The sequence below is a fragment of the Enoplosus armatus genome, chromosome 16 (assembly GCF_043641665.1).
Source record: "Enoplosus armatus isolate fEnoArm2 chromosome 16, fEnoArm2.hap1, whole genome shotgun sequence".
In the NCBI taxonomy this organism is placed as follows: domain Eukaryota; kingdom Metazoa; phylum Chordata; class Actinopteri; order Centrarchiformes; family Enoplosidae; genus Enoplosus; species Enoplosus armatus.
In genome coordinates, this window is record NC_092195.1 from 7,117,559 (window position 1) to 7,145,043 (window position 27,485).

A 27,485-nucleotide genomic window follows, 5' to 3' on the forward strand; every position below is an offset into this window, starting at 1 on the left:
TTAGCGTGTCAGCATGCTAACATTTGCTAATTAGCATTAACAAAATGGTGGAGAAATCGACAGAGAAATCTACAGAGAAATCGACAGAGAAATCGACAGACCAACCGACCAACCGACCGACAGCGCCCTCCCTTGACGAGTTTATTTGACATTATTTTTCTAATTTAAAAACATGCAAACTTCATTGATGGCAAGTTGAACAGGACCAGACAATCTGTAACACTGTGAAACTGAGCGAAAAGGTTCTCTTTCCTTTGTGTTTCAAGTAGCTGCAGCCTTCATGGGTGTGTGAGCATGCAGGTGAGTGTCTACATATGTGCACACATGCTCCTCCACTATTTCAAATTCAAACGCAGCTTGGAGGGAGCCCTGCAGCACACATGCCCTGAGCAAAGAAGAAGAGGTTTCCTTCTTCAAACCCTCTAATGAATTTTACAGCATTCAGTCCTTCCTCCAGAGGATTCTACAGTTTCAAATGTCGTGAGGGAACTTCTCACCTTATTTGTATCCCTCTCATAAATTCATTTGGTTATGAAAAAGACACACATGCACACACGGACACATAAGCACAGACACCCTGGAGAATTTTGACAAAAAGTTGGCCGAGCACAAAAATACCTTCAGCTTAAAAATAAACCCAAAGAACTGGCTGTTTGTAATTCTTCCCATAACTGAACAGTCACTTGCTCTGTGTGTGCCTGTCTAACAGAAACATACTGTTGTATCTAGGTCCAATGAATGTTTTCTATTTGATAAGGCTTTTGTCTGAAGCTTGCAAACAATAACGGCACAAAAATACCGACCAAGAGAAGAATTAGATAAGCAAGAGAAAGTGGAGACAATGGTATTTCTGAAGCTGCAAGACAGCAAGCGATACTTTCAATTACGCTTTTAGTCACACTTTAGGAGTACAAACAATATTGGCGAACCGCAGTTGATGTGACATAATTGCACACAATGGAATTACCCTAAGCCCTAGTCAATTTGTATGCATAATAACCTATGTTAAACGAAGCTTCTGAAGAATATTTTGTTAACTCACATAATACTGCTTTTTACGACAGGCCTTTTCATATTAGTGGAAGCCTAGAGTGCTCTATAGTAAGGGCAGCTATGCTTTTTTATTTCTTTCTGACCACCTCAAATGAGTTGGAAGAAAGAAATTGAGCATAACACATTATGAAGACAAAGTGCTGCTGATTAACAAGAAGAGCAAATGCAGATACCCTGTGTTTAATTCTGACAATGCAAACTCAGCTTTTCTTGCAGCTGTTGCACAGTAACCTTTCATCAAATAACTGTCACTTTTATTGAGAGGCAGCTGCAACAAGTGTTGAGTTATAGTCACCAGAGCTTCGATTAGGTTCAACAGAGGTAAGAAGTTACTCCAAATGGCACCAAACACTTTTTCTTTCAGTGGATTAGTTGAAGAGTGGCAGGCGCTTATAGACGCAATTTTAAAGCCACAGCTAGATCAGTTAGACCAATCATTTGTGGTGGCAAGGGCACCAACTGGTTAAAAAGGGTGCCCTTTGAGTCGGCATAACAGGTTCAAGCCCCTTGTTGAGAAACTTCAGCATCACTGAAGAATCCCTGTGAAGGTCTTTTGAATTCTTGCCAGGCAACCAGTGGAGATTTCTGGAAGTTACAGCTTCTAGCTAAGAAATAATCCATTATTCTTTTTCCTTTTTTGTCCAGATTAGACTAACAATATATATAACGTGTTAATTAGTGCTGTTTAGATCTGCTGGTTGGAGGATTTTTGTTACCTTCAAACAGAGGCAGTAGTGCTAAGCTAAGCTGACTAGCTGTAGCTTCATATTTACTCTATCTTCTCATCTAACTCTTTGCCAGAAAGGCAAATAAAAATATTTCCCAAAAAGAACTCTTCCTTTATATTCCACTTGCATTCTACAGGATGATGCAGGAGATGATATACTGTGGAACAGCTGTGAATAGCCTCTGCTCCACACAAATTCATTGTTATTGTTCATGAATGATTATCAGCTAGTGAGGGTTGCCAGTCTCACCCTTGCGCCGGGTATATCACAGCAGGCCTCCTGGATGGCGAGGGAGGGGTCACAATACAGCATCACCTGCTGAAGGTCCAGCTAAGAAAGAGAGGGAGAGAAAGAGATGCAGGTCTCCATAAGTCCTCTGTGTTTCTTATTTAATAATGTAAATAAAGTTTAAATAAGGCAGTTAACAAGGTTAAAAGCCAATTCATTTCCCATTTATATAAAGCATTAGGAAAGCACTTTGTCAGGGGGTTTACATCCGTGTTTACATGTGTGTGTGTGTGCATACATGAACACTTCCTCCCTGCGCTAACAAAAGACCCTGCCTGCTTTCAAACTGGGCCAGTTAATTGATCGTCAAACTAAGTGCCTGGATTACTGGATCTATTCAGCACTAATAGTCCTGGCTCTCTACAAGCCCATTCTCCAAGGTAGTCTGCTCGCTTTTTTAATCAGGACTGACGGAGAAAAGAGCACCTCAGGGGCCTAGCCTATAGTCTACAAGACACATACATACATACAAATACAGATGTACACATACACGCATGGAGAAAATGAAAGATTTCAGTACAAAAGCCTTTATGGGAGGTGGGTCCACGAGAAATATTTTACTCTGTCCTTCCTGCTGGAAACATGGCTCTATAGGGAGGTCTGGATTGTCAAAGTTGTATATGCCAGGGGTAAACTGAATTACATGATGTAACAAAGCACTACTATGTGCACTACTACATTCTCTATTGTATAGGTCCCAATAAGGGAATCTGGTCCATTCAAAAAACTTCTGAAGCAGACAAGTAACAGTTTGTTCTTCATACAGAGAGAGACTAAAGGTCACCACACTTTCAAGTAGTAAGTTTAGTTGACATTTACATTGCAAAGCTTAGCTTTGATCAAAAGCTCTTCAATGGTCAACATAGGGCAGTCACACACTGCATAATTAATCAAAAGCTCATACAAATTCTCCTCTCATTTCAGTATTTTCTTCCCCAGTTCTACATGGATCCGTACCTGCACAGGCCCAGCATCTGAGGCCCGAATGCCCAGCAGAGTGTGTCCGTCAATGGGCAGAGCTCCATGGGGCTCCAGGGGTTTGGTCTCGATGGAGCTGCAGTCCACGTGGAGGGAGGCGGCTCCGTGTTGCACGCTGAGGGCCACCTTGTGCCAGCGCAAGTCCAAGAGGGCTTCCACGCCCTCCCCGGTGAAAACACAGCTCACCAGGTCAGCTGCGGGGTCTACCGACCTGGCACGCAGGGATAGGGTGCCATCAGGACCGTTGAGGTCTACAGAAAGCTGGATTTTGGGGGGAGATGTCAGGGTTAGGGGACAATGAGAAGATGAGAGGGGTGGGAGAAAAGTGATATATGAATAAGTGCTAATTAAACACACAATATGTTCAATGTGCCAATTCATAAGAAAAATGTACTGTAGCTCAAGCTGTCTAAGTGGCAGTGGCTTCAAAGAGAATATGTGTACTCGGCTACCACCTAACAGAGCGTTAGAACACAGTAGCAGAGAAGAGGTAAAGGGGAAGACATATTAATTACACACGCGAGCAGTACAGCTAATCAATCACTCCTAATGAGGCGACTTGGCCTTCATCCATCATACACATTGAGTATTTAAATCTGGCCTCAAACTCTTAGCGATTATGGGGACTCTGAGGGACCCTAGTGCTTCATCATGGAACACACATGAATAACAATGAAGGTGAATGAAAGAGGAGAGCAGAAGATGATCGAGGGAAGAGTGATCGAGAGACAGGGAGAGCGAGAGAGACGGGGAGGACAAAAGACGCCAGGAATGAAACGGAGAGAGAATTGAAAAGGTGTCATGAGAGAAAATAAATCGGAGGGGAAAGTGGATGACTGTGCAAAAGAGAGACAAGAGACGGGAAGAAGAGTAGACAAAAGGTGTGATGAATAAAAGGCAAGAGGAAGAGAGAGAGAAAAGGGAAGGGTGGATTGAGACAGGGAAGGAATAGTGATAGGAGGAATGCGTAAAGCCAGCGATGAGGAAACGGGAGAGTGAGCAGCACCTGCGGGTATCCCTGCTGATCAGATATCTGGAAGAGGTAGACGGTGTCTCTCAGGGCAGCCTTCTTTAACGCCAGCGTGAAGATCAGGGTGAACTCCTCGGGCAGGCCGTGAGGAAACACCTGACTGGAACACAGAAGTTCAGAAGGGTCAGGGACACCTCACTCCTCCATACATGGCAGCTGTGAAGCTGTGAAACGGTGAAACGAAGCACAGGGGAACTCCACCAGTTTTATACAAAAATGTCTTCAAGTGAAATCAGTATGATAATGTCTTCTGCGACAGGTGGAGCTTTTGTCAAGTCTGAGAATTTAGACTAGCAGCTAAGGAGACACGACATGTAAATAAGACAACTTTGGAGTTACCGGTAGGCACATTCCTTCACACCCTGCGCCAAGCGAACACGTCCCAGACCTGTCTCTCTACTGACCACGCGGAGACAAACAAACTTTCTGCAAGACCCTTAAATGTGTCCAAGTGAGCATTACTGAGCTCAGTAACTGTAAGAAATGACATTACTGTAAAGTGTTACTGTCCAACACTGTAGCTGTATATGTCTGTACTGTATGCGTGTGTGTATAGGCGTAAGTAAGGGGATACATGGAGGGGCATGGATGTATATGTGCATATGTGTCAGTAGGTGTATATTGCGTGTATTTGTACGTTTCTCTTTTGAGACGCAAGCAGCGACGACAAATTTCATTCTGGGACAATAAAGAATCTGCCTTGACATAAATGCAGTTGGTAGCCAGAGAGCTAACTCAATCAAGCTTTTGACAAATTAAGACAACGTTGGGGTTCACATATCTTTCTCTGATGTCCTCATGAGTACAGTGACAATGTAATTATATGTGCGTTTGTGTGTTTCCTGTGTGAGTGTCTTTATATTCTATACACTTTCCCTATTTTTCCTTTTTGCTTGTCACAAAGTGTGACTGCAGCCGGCAGCACAATGCAAGGCTGTGTGTAACCCCCTGACATTAATTTTCATAGCAGATACAGTCCGGCAAGCCTCATCCCTCGGTTTTGGTCAAGGGCATCTAAACACACAAATATATATACACACACACACACACACACACACACACACACACACACACACAAACATTCACTGCATGGATGTGTGTAGATGTATTGAGAGATGAAGGGTTCACAAACAAGCCCAGTGAAATGCATGCAATGCATGCTCACTGAGATGGTGAACACTTTGAAATATTCACTCTTGCTCTATTTCTTTCTCTCTCTCTCTTTGCATACACACACACACACAAGCGCACACACAGAATTGTTGATGCTGGCAGCTGGTTTCCGGCTCCTAGAAGTGGGGTGACAGTGATTTATGACTGAGGGAAGATCCAAGGGAAAACAGCCAACTACAGGACGTCAAAACAAAGAGAGGATGAGTAGGAGAAAAGGTGAGAAAGAGAACGTTGAACCTTGAGAGACGGGGGAGGGGGGATCAAGAAATTCTGGGTATAATGTGAAAATGCATGAGAGTTTGGAATTAACTAATCCACGGAAAAGAATGTATGTGTGAGACGGACAGACGAATAGAGTAAAAAGAGAGAAACCAATGTTCAGAATAGAGTTGTTTTGCTGTCGATTAGTGACATGAGCTGCAGGGCACAAAACCACTCACAAACTATTGACTTTTAAGTTGGAAGTACCTCACCTTGGCCTATTACATTCAGAGACCTGGAAAAAAAAACACATAAACCCCACAGACACACACACGCACATACACACAAACGAAGCAATGGGGAGATAAATCACTCAGTATGGGCCAGACAGATTCAGATCTAGCCTCTCCCAACTCTGAGAGAAAGTTACTTCTGCTTCTCTTGTTTTTTTGGGTTTTTTTTTTTAAGAGAGGTAGAAGAAAGTCTAGTGCAAGCCAGAGAGGCACAGGGGAAGAGGGGGAGAGGAAATCTAATGTTGAAAAAGCAGATCTTTGGTTTGAGATGGGAATATCACCTGGAGAGGTGTACAGGAACCCTTATACCGGGCTCTAACTGTGCTGGAATCAATTGCTTTCAGTGGAGAGGGTTTCTATCCCTGAATGTATTAAACATAACTATATATCTAACTGAGAGGAATTTTAAACAGCTCGAAGATGACACTAAAAGAAAGAATATAGTTTCACGCTACTGTATAGTGCTCAAATGTTGTTCCACATTGCAATTTTTTCCCCTATGGCTATCTTCTATTTTTTTGTATTTTGAACAATATGTATACAACTTGAGGAATAAAATTAACTGTGCAGACAGCAGCACACACCATGACAGCCATTGTAAAAAATATACTTTGGATATGGGAATTTCTGTACTGCTGGTGGTGCCTGGCTGTGGTTCATATCACCATTTTTTCAGCACTGGCCAAAGCCTTTTTGGGGGCCTGAGCAGAATTTGATTCACTCGTCAAATACTGGGAAAGGTGAATGGAGGGCAAAACTCTGAACAAGGCTAGTCTCGGCTAGTCTAAGTCTAAGATCAGCATGCTAACATGCTGATGTCTGGCAGGTAGAATGTCTACCATGTTCCCCATTTTAGTTTAGCGTGTTAGTATGCTAACATTTGCTAATTGGCTAAACACAAACTGCAGCTGAGGTTGATGGGAAAGTCCTTAGTTCTGCAATTAATTAGTCAAGTTATCCTGAGGAAAACATGAATGTGCGCACCAAATATCATGGCAATCCATCCAATAATTGAAGAGTCAAGGCATTACTAAAGACACAAGGATTCATTGTCTGGGCACTATGAATGTCTGTACAAAATTTCATGTCAGTCCATTTTGATGTCAGACATTTCACTAAAAGCCAAAACAGTCCACGTGCTGTAAAAGGAAGCAAGGACAAGTCAGGGGATCACCAAAGTAATTCAAATGTATCCTCATTTGATGGCAATCCATCCAATAGTTGTTGAGATGTTTCAACCAAACAGACCAAACGACTGACCATCTGTCATTGCCGTCCCTACAGCCATGCTGATAACATGGCGAAAAAATTGTGTTCTTGTGCTCCCATCTGCACAAATACAGTTGAGCTGCTGAACACTTTGGTCACAGCAGCTCCCGAGCTTGACTCAGAAAAGAGATTTAAAAAAAAAAGAGCCTGTACACTCAGGCTGATAAAAGTCGATATAAATTGTACAAAATCACAGCCATTTTGCATGGTTAATGCATTGAGTCTGGACAGACTTGCAGTACCACAAATTCAACATTAGTCAGACTACCAATCATCCCGCTTCTGCAGATGTAAGCTGAAATAATTTGGTAAAAAGTATATCACCCTCTCCTCATTGACTCATATTCCCCTCCTACATGTTTGCTCTTTATGATCCTTCCATGGTTACGAAAACACAATTAGCACCAATGCCCTAACTTTGCACTCCTAATCTTTGGTTGCTTATAATTGTATTAATCTTTTAATACAAATTCATTCTACAGTTGAGCTTATTAAGTCATTCCTGCATAAGAACAGCAGCAAAATGCTTAAACAAACTGTAAATTGTACCACTTTTGCTATGTGATAATAAGTGCTGAATTCATTAAATGCATTTCAGTTCCGTCATAAATAATGTGATCTTGGCCTCATGCCATAATATTCCAGAACTGCTTTTTCTCTCTCCTACACACTGTAGCTGCATAAGAGAAACAGGCCGAAAGCAATCAAATCATATTTTGCTGAAATTAAAATGCATGTGACCAGCTGTGACTGGTGCCCATTTCACTGTCAGCAAACAACTGAAAGAGGCGAGAGACAAGTGGCTTCATCTGGCTGTCACTCATCTGTGTTAGCTCGGATTACCTGAATGGATTAGCCTCAGATACAAAGCAAAAACGTCGCTTTCCAATTACTATACACACGTCTCACACTTCAGTCAACCTCACCGGCAAGGAATTAAAAAGCTTGCTTGAGTGACAGGGCTGGATGGGAGCCCTGTCTTACACAGTTTCAGAATTACAGTACTGGAACTGGAAAAGGGTGAAATTTAATGCAAGATGCTGCAAATGCACACATACTGACAGATTCAAGCAGAATAGCACACACACACACACACACACACACACACACACACACACACATATGCTCACCATCACACACATGCATACATGCTGAGCACACACACACACTCATACTGTTACTGAGAGAAAAAACCACAGAACAAGCCTGAAGGTTTGTTCTGATGCATTCACTTATTGCCTGGATTCAAACCTTTAACCCTTTTGTTCCCTCGTCACTACATCCCTTAAACGCCCATCTGTTCTCCGCCTCCATTCTTCTTTTCTAAATGCCTGAAACCCTTTCATACAATGCAATTTAAGTAGGCAAAAGCAAAAGAAAAACATTAAAAGCAAATAATTAACGAAAGGGAACTGACTTTATAAATGATCTCTCTGATTCTATCTCTTTTTTCGGTGAGGCAAGAAGGCAAAGGAGAAAAGGAAAATGGAAAAAAAAGCAAGCATCTCCTCTGATTCTGTTTAGTCATTTTGAGCAACATGTACAGACGACAGTGAGTTCTATGTATAGAGAGTAGCAGAATGAAAGGCAGCCGACGGGCAAGGCTGATGTGCTAACATTGATTGTTCTCTGTCTTGAGTTAAAAACAAGTCACCCAGGTAGCATTCTTCGCTGATAAAACCGACAGCAAAGCTCTCAGTGGCATCACAATTTCAATAAACGCTGCAACACAACAAAATCCCAAACCAGGAGCAGTGAAGAGATAGAGAATGGTGTTCCCATCTTCTCTTCTCTGTATGGTTAGAGGAAAAACAAAAGCATCTTGGATTTTCCTCTTTGGCTCCACAGATACTGATTTCCTGAGAAGTGACAGTTTTTTAGTGCCCCCCCCCCCCCCCCCTTCTCATAAGGACAACTACTCTCTAAGCCAGTGACAAACAATATATGTGACACTTTTAGAACAAAATGTCTCTACCGAAAAAGGGTGTTTTGTAGACAGATTTATCGGGCCTTCAAGCAAGTGGAACTCACAGTGCTGGACAGAGTGATAAAATGCTCTAGGCTGACCCAATTGGCAAGTTCTGCTTTATCGGTGGGTAGAAAGAAGCTCAGCCGTCTGAAAACCAGCTATAGTCCGCAAGAACTGAAAAAGGAAAGAAAAAAAAGAAAAAAGGGGACTGAAAAACAGCCAGCACATAATCCTAATAAGCACTTGTCACACAATTCCAAACATAATTTACACCCAACTACTATGTAATAACAACATGAAAACCTAGGAAAGCATAATTAAATGTCAAGTTGCAAAACCATGTTGTGAAAGGAAGCCGTGCTCAGTTGGATTTTATGGCTGCGGGTCTCTTCGCCCAGAAACAAGTTCAGAACAAGCTTAGGCTCTCGAATGCAGCTGTTAAACTCGTACCCATGTAACTTTTCTATTTTTTTTACTGGCAACTGCAGTAACTGCCTACTAATTAAGGCATCACTCCTATAGTTTGTGCTCAAGCAAATAAGCCTGACATTTCATGTGAAAACTAGATACAATAAGTACATGCGGTCAGCACCGGAAAACCAAAAGGCGGTTACAGTTCAGTTTTACAAGCCAGTGTCAGTAGTGAGGGAAATGAAGTGGTATTTCTGGAAATGCAATCAGAGATTGACCCATGCTGTACGGTTTGCCAAGTGTCTGCTTTTCACACAACAGCCACTGGACAGCGCTGACATGTTGAGTGAGGGTTCAGAGGCTGATTAGCCACAGGGTGTTCAGTCTCTCTGCCTTTCTCTTTCTTCAGACATGGCATGAAAAGCAAGAGACTGTCAACATAGGCCTAGAGGAAGCTGAAAATCCAACAGAAAATTCACTTTATTTCACTTCCTGTAATACATTCTCTACCACCTAAAGCTGTGCATGTTGTGTATTGTGCGAGATGTGTTTTTCTGTTGGTGCTGGAAAAAGTGAGGGACATGTACTGTAAACTTACTCTGTGGGGCGTAGGAGTGCGGTCTTGCCCAGGCGGAGGATGACGGGTCCTCGTGGGTTGCGGATCTTCTTGACATCTGCACTCTTGAGTAGGGAGAATCGCCTCACCAGATTGAAACCTGGCAACAAATGACATTCATCAGCACCCACGCAAATAAAACTCAGAGAAGGATATGTGTCTGTTTGCGTCTCCTCACCGGTGATATTATGCCTGGCCGTCTGAGGAAACTTCCACTCATCCACTTGTAAGGATGGGCATTGTACATCTGTGGAGACAAATAGAAGAAACTGAGGGTTATGCTAGGAAAAAAGTCAAGACGTAAAAACAGCAAACACCCTGAAATGTACTATAATTCAAGCATTCACGAGATGTCAAGAAGAGCACAACAGTCTTTGGAGAAGTCTTCCCAAAAGTAACCTTTCACACTTACTGCTGGGTGAAATGGACAGCGTTTCTGAGAGAGACCAAGTAACTTCAAACATGCATGCATTGGAGAGTAACAGAAATATTGATCTGGAAGAAAGAGAAAGGGAGTAGGTGGGGGTGAAAGAGAGTGTAAAACACAGAGAGCGAGATGAAATGAGGGCAAAGCTGTGCAGAGAGGAACACAGCCTGGTCTGACAGGTTGTCTAGCACCAAGCTTGTCTGTCGCAGTAGCCTCTGTTTGATGGATATGTTCTCACCCTGTCAGGGGAGGTTACAGAGAAAAGTGTTGCCTGTCAGAGCGGCCTGCCTGACTACAGGGGGGAGATGTGAGAGAAAGCTAGTACAGGTAGACATGAACCCTGTGAATCACTGTGATCCACAGTTAATTGATCTCTTTGGGGCCATGGACCAAGGCCCCAAGCAAGACGTTCTACAGGGTACAGTTTTTCAAAAAGTGTTTTTTTTTTTGTGCTATGACTGCATCTGGAAGCAGGTGGTGCCCTGTGTTAACCAAAAATAAAACCTAATAATTTTCTCTGAGCTGTGTTGCTGTCAGTAATATTCTAAATCATTAATGTGTGCTTTATGGCAAAGCTGAAGGTTAGATATTTTAATCTAACCTCATTCAATGCTGCCTCATGCCGAAGCGCTGTCCATGTGGACCAGATAAGAGCGATTATCTGTATCTAAAGAGTTTGAAGGGTGGTGTCTTTTTCTTAGATCATTTTACCAAAAGCAAAAACACAAAAGTGAAAGTTTAAGGACGAGGCTACATGCATAATGTTTAAGGTATGTTTAAGGTGCAAATGTTAGCATATCTGACTAACTGACTAACTAGCCAAAAGTAAATAGTAACGTTATTTCCAGAGGCAAGGAGCATGTCATTAGCTAACTATATTATTATGGGTAACTTTAGAAAAATACATGTTCAGAACTTGAACATCCACTGCTTGGGATCCAAGGTGCTATTATATAGAGTAACAATAGCATGTTAGCATGTTGGCATATTTAGGAAAAAAGAATAAAAAGTCAGCTGGATATTCCATTTTCACAGTTTTAATGTTAGCATTAGCTTATGCTGGGGAGCTAGAGATGTTAAGCATACTTTTGATTACCTCTGTATGAAATCGAAGACCCATTGCTTGAAAAAAACCCTGCATATTTCGAGAGGTTATCTGTCAAGTTATTATTTGTAAACTGTATATGTGCGAGAACGGAAAGCTTGACAGGCATAGCAACAGTAACTAAGAGGGATGGGGTTTAGCCAACGGTCAATTGTGTATGTAGGATCATCAAAGATGAGGCATTTACTCAGCTTCATTTGAAGGTCACTATTGACTGATGCTATTAGAGAGGAAGACAAAAGCCTGAAGAAAAAGCTCTTCAAACAAAAGTAATAATGTTTTTGTGTCTCCTAGCTTTATGGATTCAGTGTAATAAAGCTGTTGAGAACGTCTTTTTGATGAGACAGAGAGTGCACTGCATTGAGAGTTGCCTTGAAGCATGCAACGGCAACACACTGTCTATGTTTCCAACCACAATTGAACTTCACCCAAGCTGGAAGTCACATCAAAACAAGGGGAAAGAGCCTCAAATAATTACTAAAATAATAGCATCCAACTGGCTTTAATTAAGAGTTAGGAATTTAATTTCACGGAAGCTGACTCAAGAAAGAATTAAATCACATTTAGCTCTTCATCACCTATTATCAAGTCCATCACTTGACACCCTGCAGCTTCTGCTCATCTTGGATTCAAAACACAAAGAAAAGTGCATGACAATGCACAGTGTGTCATTCTCTAATAGCCGTCTACACGTAAAGATCAAGGTGTGGAAAAGAGATGTCAAAAACAGTGGTGTTATGGGAAGCTGAGAGAAAGAAATTGCATGAATTGAATGTGAGTTCTGAACAAAGTAACAGATACAGTGGAGAGTACAGGCAGCATCAAGAACAAATTTAGAGTCTGCTGAGCCCTCCGACACTCTCACTCACTCAATCTCACGTCCTTGTTACTCTCACACTTTCTCTCTCTCACACACACAAGCACAAACACACACACACACACACACACACACACACACACACACACACAAACTGCATTTATAATCCTGAAGTCTTATCTGCTAACTCAGCACAAAGTGCACTCTCTGCAGCATCACAAAGATGCTGCCTTCTAAAGAAGACACATTCACATACACACACCAAGAGCTTATCTTCACATCTCCCATCCAAGGTTTTTTGAAGTCAAAAGATGGTAAGATCTACCTTTCGTCACCGCTTACTCTTTTTTCTGTTTTTGTTTGTTTGTTTTTTCTTTGGTTTTTCATCACCGCCTCATTTCCATCAGACAGAATCAAGATGAAGGCTTTGTCAGGAGTAATCCTGGCTGGAGGCGAGTGGGAAGCCCAATGAAAAGTTAAGCAACAGAATAAAGGAGAAGGTGGAGACAGGAGGAAGAGCGAACACCTACATTTTACTCAATGTAACTTTACTTACCTTGTTAGTCATTACTTAATTCTTTATTCTTATTTTACATTTCTTCTTATTTTTTATTGCACAATTGTAAGGACATACGTTTTCACTATGATTGTACCCTGCATGATCACATCTGACATGTGAACTTGAACTTGATGTAAAGAAACTTTAAACAAAATGGAGGAAAAAGTGATCATAGCGGCCGACAGCTTTGCAATACTTTACAACATAACTTTAAACCTATATTTATACATTTGTTTTTGCCTCTTGGCGGCAACGCATCAAGCTGTAAGCACAATATTGACATAATATCACTTCATAAAGTTGATATGGTCAATGTGTTAGCAAACAGACACAAAGCAACATTAGCATTCATCTGGAATCATGTTTCTGTCCGCTTGATGAATATAAGTCTAATATTCACTCTTGTTTTAGCTCTGTTTTGGTCCAGCTAGTCATTAACTTTTTCCATCTGTCATTTTGGTGCTGGGCCGTAAGCCTACACAGGGTTTTTTAGAGCTTTTTCAGGAACTGCAGTTGGGTGATAATTCTCTGTGACTTTGTATATATATATTGTCTATAAGTGACCCTGTTCACATGGCACTTCAGGTTATATACTGTATGATATGCGTTTGCATATGGGTAAATCACAATGGCAAACAATTTCAAAACAATTGTTGGAACTTTTAAAGTAGTGAATCACGTTAAATGCTACGTTTACTCATAAAAGCATCACACTTTTGCTCACGCTCATGGGAGAAACAAGCTGTTTCTACACAAGGATGGATGATATTTTAGTGGACTGTTGCAGCACTTTGGCACTTTGGCAGCGGACACACTGCAGAACTTGAACCCCATTTCCTCTCAAGCTGTGATGAAAGAAAAGCGTTTGCTTGTTGACAAGCTAATTAGCACATAGTATGAGTGCCACTCCAAGATCCTGCTAGTAGCTGCATGTAGCCTTAAAGAGATTGGATGGTCTTGGCTGGGTTCACTTCCTCTTTGATGAGTTGTGTTTGAGTCTTGCCAAAGCAGGTAATGATACTACACTGGCAGTCATGCAGCACACTGCTGTGAGTGTTCCCCCAAGTCTCCACCTTGCCAAAGATAAAAATTCAGGACACTTTAGGTCTTTAGAGGAGTGAAACACTACCCTTTGATGTATACAGACTATTCAAACAGAAAGTAAGGCAACTGAAATATGACTTGTCCTTAGGCCAATGCCTAGACAAAGATATACCACTCAGGCATTCATTATAACAAAGAACAATGTACGTGTAAAGTATCAGCTCAACTCTCGCTGACCCACTGCAATATCCCAGCTAAAATAAGTAACACATGACCTTTCTTGAATCTTGCAAGATATTTAACAACCTTCCGAAGTTTTTAGGAATCAATGGCCTTATCTACCAGCGCCTTGTTGTGGCCAGAGTCTACTGAAACCGACTGCCTCTGAGTTTTAATTCTGTTTTCGTAGCAGCAAACACTTGGCAGAGCGCTTTCATTAGGGAGAAGAGGTCAGAAGTGTGCTCACAGTGTCAGAGTGTGTGGTGCGTGGTTTTTAATAAGAGAGGGTATGGTAGTTATTGAATGTGCCTCCCAATGTGGCATTCCAAGATAATTGGACTAGGCTGCTGATCAGCAGAAAGTCAGACTCAGAGGGAAAGTCTTCCAGGTCCCGGAGGTATTAAACACATCCAACATACGGACAGAGTGGGGTATTCTGGGTAATGTAGTTGATGATTCAATACAATGATGTGGCCAATGTGAAGCTAAAATGAGGGGGAAATGACGAACTGAGAGGGAGCTGAAAAGGAAGGAGGGACTGAGACAGAGGGAGAGAGTGTGTGTCTCACACAAATGAGACAGACAAGAGAGAACACTCCTGGTTGTTTTCCAGAGATAAAATTGCAGCAGAGAGGAGTGGAAAGACTAAAAACGCTGCACTTCAGAGGGATGAGCTCACTCATTTTCCCCTTGTAGGCCTTTGGCCGACATTCAATACACTCTTACAAACCCCCCACACACACCCACACACACAGACACATACACACAGACTGGACTCATGACACACACATTTACAAGCTTTTCACATCGATAAACTTAAGACAAGACATGCAGTCTCTACACTTCTCAAATGATTGTCTTAGTTAGCAAATGCTCATTATGCTTTTTTTTAGCAGTTCTGATGAAGCTCCCAAAGCACTTTCTTTCTGTAGATAGTAGAGACATCACAGGACAGGTTAATTCATGAAGCTGCAACCCTGAAGCAGCTACAAGTTTAAATGTTTTGCTCAAGTTCACTGCTCACTTAAAGCTGGACAACTCAATATTTTTATATTAACAATGGATCAAACGACTACTCTTCATGTAATATGATATCAGGTGCTCATGGTAACAGACCCAAAATTAGCATGTGACTCTGCAGTTCCTGTTTTAACATCGTTTAACGTCTTGTTTTGGTTTTCCGACCCGCAACTTCACTGTAAACCCACTGTATACTAACTGCCCAGCACCAAACAGACAGACAAAGTTAGCAACTAGCTCAAGACGAAAGAGGAGCATTTAGCAGCTGAAGAACCACACCTTTTTTTTGTTACAAGAGTTGGTGGAGACCAAACAGGTGGAGACCAAACAGAACAAAAATGAGAGTGACAACAGTCCCAACATCCTTTTATAAGCATTGCATTGTATTAACAAAGTAAAGAAGCCCTTTAACTGTACTTTTTATTCCACTTACATAGAAAGTCAACTGTATATGAAGGAATGCTTTATGTTTTAATATTAGTATAAGGGACTGCAGTATGTAATCACTGTCATTATCAGCATAGAAGCAGTCGGTTTAATCATTTATATCCTAACCACAAGTAAGATTCTTCTAACCAGGCACTATTATGTTTATCTGTTTTTGCTGCAAGCTGCTCGTCTTCACTAATTTCTGTTTCTGTGCAAATGAGCTTATTACAACTACAACTAATTGCCACCAGAAAACATACAACTTAGCTCAAACACAGAGGGAAACTGACTCAAAACATAATGCAATACATTTACACATATAATACCTAAATCCATTACTTCAGACTGTGTAGGGTCTGTGGTGCACAAAAAAAAAAACCATATCAGCAACACTTTACCAAAGGCTATTGGGACTAGTCTCTCTGGCTGGTACACTGCAGAACTGCAGTGCAATCATCCAACTCTACTCTTCAACAGTAGTTTTACTTAAACCTGCTTCCCTGCTGTAATGTCAGCAAATTACCAGTAAGTAGAGATTTGGATGAGTCAGAGGAATAGTGATAGTGTGTGTGTGTGTGTGTGTGTGTGTGTGTGTGTGTGTGTGTGTGTACGGCGCTTGCTGTGACAAAGTGTTATAGCTGCACTTGAGAAAGCACTTTCTTCTAGCCACTGGGGGAGAGGACTCAGAGGAGCTCCAAGCTGACTCAGTCTCATCTGAAAATGTCTGACTAGGGTCTCCCCTAGGGACCCCCTCCTCCACAAAGCTCCCTTCAGAGCTCCACAAGCTATAGAGGATTGCTCGGGCCCCCAAGTGATGTCACAGAGCCGGCCTCTGAGAACGCGCTGACAGTGTGATGAGGGAGTATGACAGACAATAAAACAAGACAATAAAAGAGATTTCTCTTTACCTCTCTGTCTCTTGATTTCTTGGTTGTCTGTTTCTGTCTCTGTCACACATACACACACCTGGATACAAATAGAAACACATGCACATTCTCTCCAACACACCAACAGACAAAAACACTAGCATTTCAACAAGTTCGCAGTCTCATATGTGCCCATATAGACATTCAGAAACATAAAAACTCTTTTTTTCTCCTATACAAATACACAGAAACTCAGAATGATTGATGGCTTGTGAAGAGGAACACAACCGCACATGGTAAACAAACTCGCCTCCTTGCCACAGCCTAACCACACTGCCACCAACAGCCAGCATCGAACGCACCTACGCTGTAACTACAGTCAGTTTTCATTGTAGCCTTGGGCCCCATCACACACACAGGGCACAGACGGACACAGCTCCATCACACTCAGATGGGCTCCAAAGCGTGATGAGTTGGTCAAGTATACGACTTCAGAATGAACATTTGAAAAAAGGTGTTATGTTATAACTGCTGTCATGGTTTTGTGACTTTTTTACATTTAAATGAAGATGTAAGGGCTGTTCTGAGTTGATTCAGTGGAAGACAGCAGTACTGTTAAAGGAGTTTAATAGAGCTCCACAGTGGCTATAAATGTAAAGCAGTGATTTTATTTTTTACATTCAATTTGGAATAGATGTTCATCTTAATCTTATCAAAAATTGTATTTCTCTTAAAGCAATAGTTTAACATTTAAGGAAATATGCTTCTTCGCGTTCTTGCCGAGAGTTAGATGAGAAGATTGATACTACTCCCGTGTCTGTATGGTAAGCTAAATATAAAGCTACAGCCAGCAGCTAGCTAGCTTTGGTTGGCAGAAAGCCTGGAACAGAGGTAAACAGCTAGCCTTGGCTGTGTTTGAAGGAAACAAAATCAGCCTACCAGCATGTCTAAATCTTACATCTTGTTTGTTTAATTCATACAAACCAGATTATTTCTTACGTTAGCTCACTAAATTTCTAACATAGCAAGCTTTAGAGGTGGGCAGACTTTGTTACAGAGCTAGGCTAACTGTTTTCCCCTGTTTCCAGTCTTCATGCTAGGCTAAGCTACGCTAACTGGCAGCTGGCTGTAGCCTTACACTTAAAGGATATATATGAGAGTGGTATCCGTCCTCTCATGTACCTCTTGTCAAGAAAGCAAATACGCGTATGTCAAGCTATTCCTTTTGTCAAAGCAAGACATTTTGTTTGTTCAGAATATCACATCATGCATAACCACTACTGGAGTTTACCCCCCCCCCCCCCCCCCCCCCAAGTCCAGCAGTAAACTCACCTTGCTCTGATGTCAGCGTGTCACATGATCCGAAGCTGAGGGCCAACAGAGTCAGAGAGGAGCAGAGGAGCCACATGGTTTCACTCCTCCGGAAAACACCTCACCTCACCTCACCTCAGCCACCAGCTGACGGATGAACAAACAGAAAAAGAGAATGTCAAAAAAGTCAGATCCTTCCTACATTTTGTCAGCATGCCACCCAGTCTGCTCACTCTGCCGACAGCTGCACATTATGCTTGACTCCTAAATAGACGTTGATGTATATTTATGAGTCAGTCACAGTTGATGTGTTAATTATGTGGTATGATGCGGGCTTTGTTAGTGGCATATGAATTAACCAGAATGTCCCTCATTAAGGAGTGTAACTCTATAAAGTCTGATCATAGTCATTATCCTGTCCATCTGGCTGGCCTTTGACTGGGCAGCTGCTACACACACACCCACACATGCATGTAAATATGTCTGAGTGCACACACAAGTGGCCATATTTAGGAAACCATTCTTTAAGTCAAAAAGATAGTACACATACTGCTGCAAACAAATACCTACTGCATATGCAAAGCAGAATGCACACATGAAAGTCAAATGATTTACATGCGGCCTGGTTGGTCCAGAGTCAAACAGACAGTGGGGCCAAAACACACAAACACATCTGGAGCCTATTCCACTGGAGCCATGGTTGTGTTGCACCAGATGCTTCCACGTGGCCAAACAACAAGCACACACACACTCATGCACAGATTAAAACGTGTGCCACGTCTAAATAATCATTATCTTCCGTCTCCACAGTCCCTCTCCCTTACTACGACCCCTTATTCATAAACACACACAAGAATGCACGCACATAAACACACCAACCCCGCCCACTCCGACTCGCATAAACACATCCCAGCTGACCTGGACTTGCCCTCAGCATGTGTGAGGACCCCATAACTCTGCAGTGTTTACAGGTACAGCAGGGCCCTCAAGGCAGGCAGGCGAGCAGACTGTGTCTCTGTACACACACCTGTCCCGTCTGCCAGGAGAAATGACCCCCACGCTCCCCCGGGGGTACACAGTGTGGCGCTCCTGCCCAGCCGAGGACACGGTGTGAATACCATCTAGCCTGACCTGACTGCCTGCAGCGTGCTGCTAACAGACAATGCGGTGGAGAACAATGTTTCAAATTATGTTCTAAAATAACAAGGACAGCTTGACATGCCCCACATTGTGAATTATGCATTCAATTTTGGGGGCTGCTGACTCAAGGGGGTGGTTGCTTCCCTGGCTTTCTTACAGTTTAAAAGGCCAGGTTACCATTTTATGAAAAAAGCACGATCTTCGCAAGATGTGTAATCATGCTGTGGCACAATTTTTCTGATGACAACTGTTGACAACATGGACACTTTTAAAGGAAAAGTAGCTTCAAGCTAAACAGCGAGAAGAATAGTGGTAAAAAACAAAACATTTTCGACTGCAGTTGGATGGACAGAAGGTTAATCAAAGCCTTAGACGGCTGAGTTTGAGCGCTCTAAAGCTGCAGCCATTATTACAGGCTTCATGCCACATGATCACAATAATAAGAAAGTTCACACAGTACATAATACATAATGTATCACAGTCCAGAGAACACAGAACACAGGCTGAAGGAAAAGTTATAGCTCATTGCTATTATTTTGTGGCCATAATCCAAAACCATTTAATAGGCTTCCTAATATGTGTTGCTATGGATGTCTCTCTTTCTCCTTCTCTCTCTCTGCACTCCATCTGCAGCTTCACGGCCACCCAGCTGGCTATAGCAGATAAAGGCAGTACAGGGTTAGGCCACTGGGCTTGGCAGGCCTGCGAGTGGTCGGGTCACTGAGTGCGAAGCCAATACAGGAAGGAAGGAATACAATGACAGATTTGAAAGTCTTCCAGCACTACAAGCGATCAGCGCTGGACAGGAGCTGTGACCAACATCAACAATCACAACACGGCCCTCATTCTTGTTTCAGACATTTTTTTGCGACGACAGTGCGTCTCCCTTGAATATGCAGAGCTGCTCTGTAATTCCAGGAGTCATCTTGGTTCTAGGTCCAGACCTATTGCCTATTTTCTATTTCCAGTACAGCTATCAGTTCCAGTACTTATAATGGCTAGAATACACAGACAAAAGAGGCACTGATATTGTCCTATATAACAATGGAGGTAATTTGTGCTCAGTGCTTAGCAATTTTTGTTGTCACACATTTCATCATCATTGCCACCGCTTACAGATGGAACAACAGCCCCAACAAAAGCCTGTTTAGAGGAACACACTCTGACAGAGTTAAATGTAACATGTCCTCTCTATGGCTTGACAAGAGAATTGCTTATTAGCCACCCAAACACGGATGATTAAATAACAGTGAACCAGTAGCCCACTGTTTAGACTACTTTGCATCTCTTTAAATGGGAGAACCCGGCATAAAGGTGTCAGTCATGTAATATTTGACGGTTCACTGCCTCTCCAGCTGTCTCTCCCAGCATACCGCATCAACAAGATTGATGGACAGCTCACTCGCATTGTATCTGCTTCCAATCTACCCAGCTCTATCTCACACATACAAACACACAGTAAAGGCCGGTTTTGTGGTGCCAGGCTGTGAAAACAACCTGATGATTTGTCTGTGGGGCTGTGACCCTGACTGAATCCTCCAGAGAAAGTGCTCTCTCAGCAGGGGATGTGTAGGAAAGTGCACTAAAAGTTGACTGGAACGCAGCCATAAAACAGAAGGCCTGCATAATAAGTAAATATGGAGACGCGCATGCATACATTCATTGACATACAGTATAGCATGTGTGCCACAGAAGGCAAAAGGGGCTAATATAGTGACACAAGTCATTTTTACACCATGCGCTATTGGAGTAAGCAGAAGCAAACACCCAAGACGGCAATCACAAAGTCAATTGCTGTTGTTAACAAAATGCTGAAAACTCAACTCTGTTAAGTGTTGTTGTTGGGAGTAGGGTTGATTCTTATTGTGAAAGAACTGAAATGATTGTTGGACTGTTTACAGCCCTGTGACCATACAAAGAATAAGTGATTTAGAAAGAAGACTAAGAGTCTACAGCCATGCAAGCAGGACTATGAGGCAGTACTTAAGGCCAATTCATGGTTTCCGAACCCGTGTGGGGGTCCAAGTGGCGTAAATTTCATCACAAGTCCCCAAGGGTCTGCGCCCACTGTCCGCACTACAAGCACGGCAACTGTGCCTGCGCCAGAAAAGTCAACTGGAGGCTTGTTTTGTGCACTGTACATATGCACTGTATTCCCCATCCTATTCCTGTTAAGCTGTTGCACGCAATTTTTTGGGGGGGACTTTTTCATGTTGCTCAGCCAAATACAACAAACAAAGGAGCTCTTCTTCTTGCTGTCAGGAGGTCGCCATCATGTTTTCTAGTGGGCATGTCCGTCCTGGAATACGATCAAGTCTTTAGGCACATTGGTGCTTTGAGCTAACACCAGCATGCTAACATGCTCAAAATGGCAATGGTAACAAGGGGATGTTCAGCAGGTATAATGTTTACCATCTTAAATTTAGCGTGTTAGCAAGCTACCATTTACTTTACTTTCTAACACAAAGTACAGCTGATGCTGACGGTAATGTCATTGGTTTTAGAAGTATTTAGTCATAAATCAAAGTAGTAGACAAATTGAAATTTTTATATGATGATGATGGCACTAGATGAAAAGTCAGGGCATCATCAAAGTTTACACTCACTATAAATCCCGAGGGGAATATGAAAGTATGTTCCAAATGCCATCGCACTTCATCCAACAGTTGTTGAGACATTTCACTCAAAACCACAAATGTTAACCTCATGGTGGCGCTGTAGGAAAAGTCAGGAGATCAGCAAAGTCATTAGGATCCTCGGGGACCATGAATGTCTGTACAAAATTTCATCCATGTAAAAAAAAAAAAAATAATCCTAGATGGATGCTGACATCAGTCAATGTGCTGCCATCTTTTCAGAAACTCACTGAGTTCTTTTTGCCAGATAGGAGTTATCTAAGCATTTCTGTTGAATGTTCTTTGACAGTTTGAAGCTTATTTATACTGCAACTCTGATATACCATCATGAACAAAAAATGTTCACGTACACTCTTGGCTCCTGGAACCAGATGTGCTTCAGGCCAAACCTGAGAGCGCATTGCAGGCCTGTTACGACGGAGAACTAGGAGTGAATAAAGTTAACTAAAGATGGCCTGAGGCTTTGATAGATACTCCAGATATCCACTGACCGGGAGCAATAGAAACTGGAAACTAGCAAAGGCAATATCCAAACCTGTATGACACTCAAGAGAGCGAGAAGGCAAGTCTTTACTAGTCTTAGATTCAGGGTAGTGTTCAGGGCCTTTACTTGAATATTTGTGAATAAGAAACAGGCCAGCACAGACACAACACAGACTGTGAACAAAAGAAGGGAGTGTAGAATACATACAACCCTCCCTATGCTCAGGGCTCCCTCAAAGTTCCACTGGCCATGGACACTTCCAGTCCACTTACAAAAGTAATGATGTAAAGTGACGCCTACTCTGATGACATGAACCGGTTGGCCTCAAGCCCATGGTATGCATGGTTGAGTCAGCCTTCAGCAGGCAGATGACCCGCTGCTTTCCTTTACATTTCTGATAGCTTAACGTTCACTTCACTGCTGACTGGAATAAGCAAAGAGTCAAGTGGTTTATCCAATTAGCTGCAGGCCCATAGCAAAAGGCTAGAATTGGAAGTGGCAAGTGAAATAGACATTGCATGGCCCACGGCTAATGAACTGTGCATGTGCAGCCTGCAACAGGTTAAATGAGCAACACTTAATGTGTAGTTAAATTCTAGGTCATCAATTTGTAATGTTTACAGGGAATATTCCCAAAGGTCTGAAGAGGGAGTAGAACCTGTTACTGCAGGGGCAGGGGGGGGGGGGGGGTCCCTGGAGATACTGCAGCATACATGGGTTTCCATTTTTTTTTTTTATGTCTAGTGTCCTCAGATTATGATTTTGTTGAAATTTCCCTTCAAGAGAAGATCTCTGTTCACTGAAGGTGAGGAGGTAACAATGGAGAGAATGACACCTCTGACCAGAAAATGAAACCTCATGTTCTCTCAAGAGGCAGCTCTCTGGTGAGTTAAACACATGCAGCATTCAGCTGTTCCACATTTTGCAGGGGAGTGGGGGGACTGACAGAAAAATGTTCAAGAAGCCGCAGGGGTTTTTTTGTGGGGTGCACAGACAGGATGCAAAAGCCAGCAAACATGGGATGGCTGAGTCATGAGGAAAACAGATGTGACTGTGGCATTCAAGCTTCCTCCACAGCACTTCCCCTTTCTCCCCAGGTAGGGGAAAGAAGTTAGATGTTGGACACTTATCTCAAATCTGTACAGTGCTCAGAAGTTACTTAGCTTGGATGATATGCATGTAGCAGATCCAAGCACAGTGTGGCTCTGAGGCTTTTCCATGCCACAGGGGTTGGATGCAAGCCACAAAAGATTTACAGTAACAACTCAGCCCATACTGTGTTGTATTAAGGCCTGGCTCGGGTATGAAGGGAAAATCAGCATCACTTTTTGCCAGCAGCCATACTGACTAGTTGTGGTTTAGAAGTTTCTAGAAAATAATAAAGAAATAAACAGTACTACCACGTGTCAGGGCTACTCAGTAGATAATGATCTCCACTGGGGGAAAGTGAGTTTATCATGCTTATATTTTATGATATTTTATCTCCCAAAATCAGTACACCTTTCTGCAGCATCACTGTGATAATCGCATAGGGAGTTGCACTGCATCTATGGTGAAGTTACACTGAGTTCGTGGTGTTAATTTGGTCATCTGCTTGTCCCATGTGATGTACTGTGTCAAACAGTCTTCGCCTCCTGCAATACAAAGCTACTGCAAAAGTTTCACCGTAAAGTTTCACTACAGTCACTTTACAAACTGCAGTCTTCCATCACTGCAACGATTCTTCGGCGAAAACAAAAAAAAACTTTCAACACTCACGTCGCTTTAACAGGCTCCCTTACAAGCATCGCAAACACGTCCACAGAAGTCCATAAAAGCCATACCTTCAACTATTGATAAATCCCACAAATTTGCGACCACATGAATCCGTTAGTGACTGCGCGTTATGTATCCAGGGACCAGGGGGGGAATCTCGTGGGGCGATGCAAATGCAAATCAAATGTAATCCAGTGTGCTTTTTGTCCCGTTGACTTTTTTTTTCTTGAGGCTTCTTCCACGAAGAGAGGAAAGACGAAAAAAAGTTACTGCGAGATTGTCCGTGTCCAACTTTTCCCCTCCCCTCTCTCTCTCTCTCTCTCTCTCTCTCTCTCTCTCTCCCCCGCTGCTGCACAATCTAAATCCCAAGTCTCCCCCCCTTTTGTTTTCTCTATGTCTCGGTTTCTCCTTACTTTTTCTCTCAGTCTCTATCTCTTCCCCCTGCCTATCTCTCTACCTATGTCTTCCCAACACCTCCCCTCTGCCCCCTCTGTTTCTCTCTCTCTCTCTCTCTCTCTCTCTCTCTCTCTGTGGGAGACCCCTCAGTGAAACGTGTGGTGACATCACCTTGTCCACAGTGCTGGAAAATGAGCCCAGGGCATCTCTCTAATCTCTGTACCAACCTCTCCCAGGCCTCTACCCTCTCTTTGCCCTCTACCCCCCGCCCTCTCTTCCTCCTCCTCCTCCTCCTCCCTCCATCTCTCCCTCACCTCTCACTGTTTGATTCATGGCTTGCTGGAGGGTAGGGAAGACTTGCCTCCATTCTGTCTGGGTTAAAGCACTGTATAAAGACAAGAAATAGGGATAACGGCAGCACGACTGCTGCATTATTGAGAAGAATTTACTCCATTAAAATTAATGAACTTACTTATCATACTTACCTTTGATTGACGGCCAAGTCCACGGCTTCCATATTGTTTTATCACTGGCTTTTATGGCATCCAATCCATAAAGTGGCCCTCAGTTGCAGCCCCTGACCATTCAGAAACACTCGTCTTAATAGCCACATAAATTCCACCTTTATTGTCAGTGAGTAAATAGTTCAGGAGGCGAATAAATATCACTTTGGCATTTGATTTATCTGTGCCTCCCCCACTGCTGTGGCTGAACAGGTACTGAGGAGTGCTCCCATCTTCAAGATATTTATTTCTGTCCTCTGCTCAGAGGTCAACTTCTCTACCAAGCCAATATCTTTCACTTTCTCATTAACTTTAACCTCTCGCTTGGAAAAAGAAAAGTGTAAACAGCATAATCAGAGAGCAGGCTCGACAACAACTTGGTGAAATCCAGCAAAGCCTCTTTGACTTGTGTATGACAGGACCCAGAAGTTTACGTTCCATTAATGACTTCTGCAGCTGCCTTGTAATGCTGCAACCTTTGAACTACATGTTAACCCGGATGTGACTTTTTTGAACTTTTGACAAAATCCTTTGGTCCTTTGGGACATCTGGACAATAGTGTGTGTGTGCACGTCTTTATATGTGCTGGTGGTACAATAATATGGAAGCCGTAATAATTTAAATTTTATGTGCTACTGAAGACCTTGTTTCGAAATGTACCCACTACTTAATCCTGAAATGTAAATACCACTGAATTAATAGCAGTGAAATAGTTTGCTCTAAAAGCCATCAATCTTAATTTGTGTGGTTTGAATTCCTCTCTTTGATATTTCCAGTATGTCATGTCAAGTGCAATTAGATTTGATTCTGAAAGAAAATTCAAGTGTCTGAGGTTTCCAATCGTTCATCTGAACGTCTCTTTCTTGGATCATTTGAGGAAATAACCTGATAATGCCAGGCTCGGACTACATAAAAGTGACCTGGCCAATACTACATGCTGGTCCCCGACCAATCATTCGTGACCTGCGTGATGTCATCGGGAAGTAGGTACTATCGAGACCGACTTCCAGGAACAAGATTGTAAAACAAATAATGGCGTCCCAAGCAGTGTGTATGATACTGGCTGTCAAAGTTTTCATTTAACCAATGAAATATCTCATCATCTACTTGATGGATTAGCTCAAAACTGTGTCATCACAAGGTTCACATTTTCCATGGTTTTGAGTGAAATGTATCAACAACTACTAAATGGTAAATGGTCTTCAATTATATAGCGCTCTTCAACCTTAACAGTTCCCAAAGCACTTTGCAGATCAGGTGTCATTCACCCATTCACACACATATTCACACACATATTCACACACCGATGGCGACCGGGCTGCCATGCAAGGTGCTGGCCTGCTCTACCTCCCGTGCAACAGTGCTAACCACTGCACTACTGGATAGATTGCCATGACATTTGGTACAGGCATTCATGTTCCCCTCAGGATGATTCATACTTGCAAAATGAACAACATTCCCGTGTCATTGAGAGCGTTTTACCATGCTGATCTTAGCATATAGCTCAAAGCACCATTGTGCCTAAGTACAGCCTTACAGGGCAGCTGGCATGGCTGTTGACTCTTGGCGTTGTTTGAACGTTGGGCACTTGATGTTATTTACTGGAAAGCTCAGAGATGAGATTTCAAACCACTTAAATTTAAACCTATTGTTAAGTAAGTAGTGGTGTTTAAGTTTCACAATTAGTTATTCTTATAAGATTCACATTTTTACAGGTTTGCCTCACATACATTAAAGGTTCAGTCATGTTGAATAAAAGGATAACATGCATAATTTTTCCATCTCCTCCCCCAAAACAGCCCTATGCAGTTGTCAGAATCACCTATGGCACAAGAATATGTCCCCCTCACATGCAAACACCGTCTCATGTACACTTCTTCTTTGCTGCTTTACAAACACTCTTTCATCATAATCAACTTGAAGCTATTTGTCTGATCCACTTTGTCATCATCAATAAATGTAATTGATTAAGAAGCAGTTGGCCAAAGTTTTCTGTTTATAGTGCTCTGTTCAAAACTTGGCAATGCAGAGGAAAATTGCATATAATAATTACAAGACCTTTCCTTCAAAGGTGCTATGAATTTTTCTCTGTGTGAGAGGGAAAAAAAGAGAGAGGACTGACAAGAAAGATGCAATTATTTTGAAGGTCTCTGTATTATACATGAAAGGATGCTGTTTCAGAGTCCTCCTGAGAGCTACATACGGGTAACAGATTTGTCTTCCCTTCCAGTTCTTCACAGCTCTTCCATGTGTACAAGAAAATCAGGCCACACAGCAGCATGCGGCTGCGGTTTCAATGAGAATTGATGTAAATGCTCCAATTCACATGCATATGAGCCATTCATATCCTCGCCTGGTGGGACTAAATTGTGATGACAACCCTGAGAGACACGATCATAAATGCTTCATCATAAAAAAAAAAGGGAAACAAAAAACAATACAACAAAATAAAAGATTGCCGTGAAGGATCGACGACTGAGATATCGTAAAATTCAGAGCCTTGGGGGAGGTACGGGTTGTGACAAAATTGGCCCCGTCTTAAATCAGTCTGTGCTGTTGTTAAACAAATCGACAGGGAACACAAGGCTTCTGAATATGGCCTGGTTAGACTGGTCCAGGTTTTACTGGCTTGGTATGTGTGTGCATGTATGTGATGGTGTAAACCATTGCAATCACACATACTGTGCGCGTTGGGTGGGTTTGGCCGAGTTCCAGCTCTCGGCAGGGGAGCATCTCTGAAAAGGAGGATCAATGAGCTAGTCAAC

At 42.4% G+C, this 27,485-nt stretch overlaps 1 protein-coding gene across 1 annotated transcript in view; it reads right to left on the reverse strand.

The window, feature by feature from the left end:
* col16a1 (collagen, type XVI, alpha 1) overlaps positions 1 to 17,911 on the reverse strand; it is a 53,526-nt gene extending 35,615 nt beyond the window's left edge. The window contains exons 1-6 of the mRNA XM_070921757.1: positions 17,828 to 17,911; positions 10,188 to 10,256; positions 9,992 to 10,109; positions 4,054 to 4,177; positions 3,027 to 3,308; positions 2,031 to 2,111 (exon numbers count right to left, since the gene is read on the reverse strand). Coding sequence (XP_070777858.1) covers positions 2,031 to 2,111; positions 3,027 to 3,308; positions 4,054 to 4,177; positions 9,992 to 10,109; positions 10,188 to 10,256; positions 17,828 to 17,903 — 750 coding nt within the window. The 5' untranslated portion in view covers positions 17,904 to 17,911. The remainder of the gene's footprint in view (positions 1 to 2,030; positions 2,112 to 3,026; positions 3,309 to 4,053; positions 4,178 to 9,991; positions 10,110 to 10,187; positions 10,257 to 17,827) is intronic.
* Between the last annotated feature and the right edge of the window lie 9,574 nt (positions 17,912 to 27,485).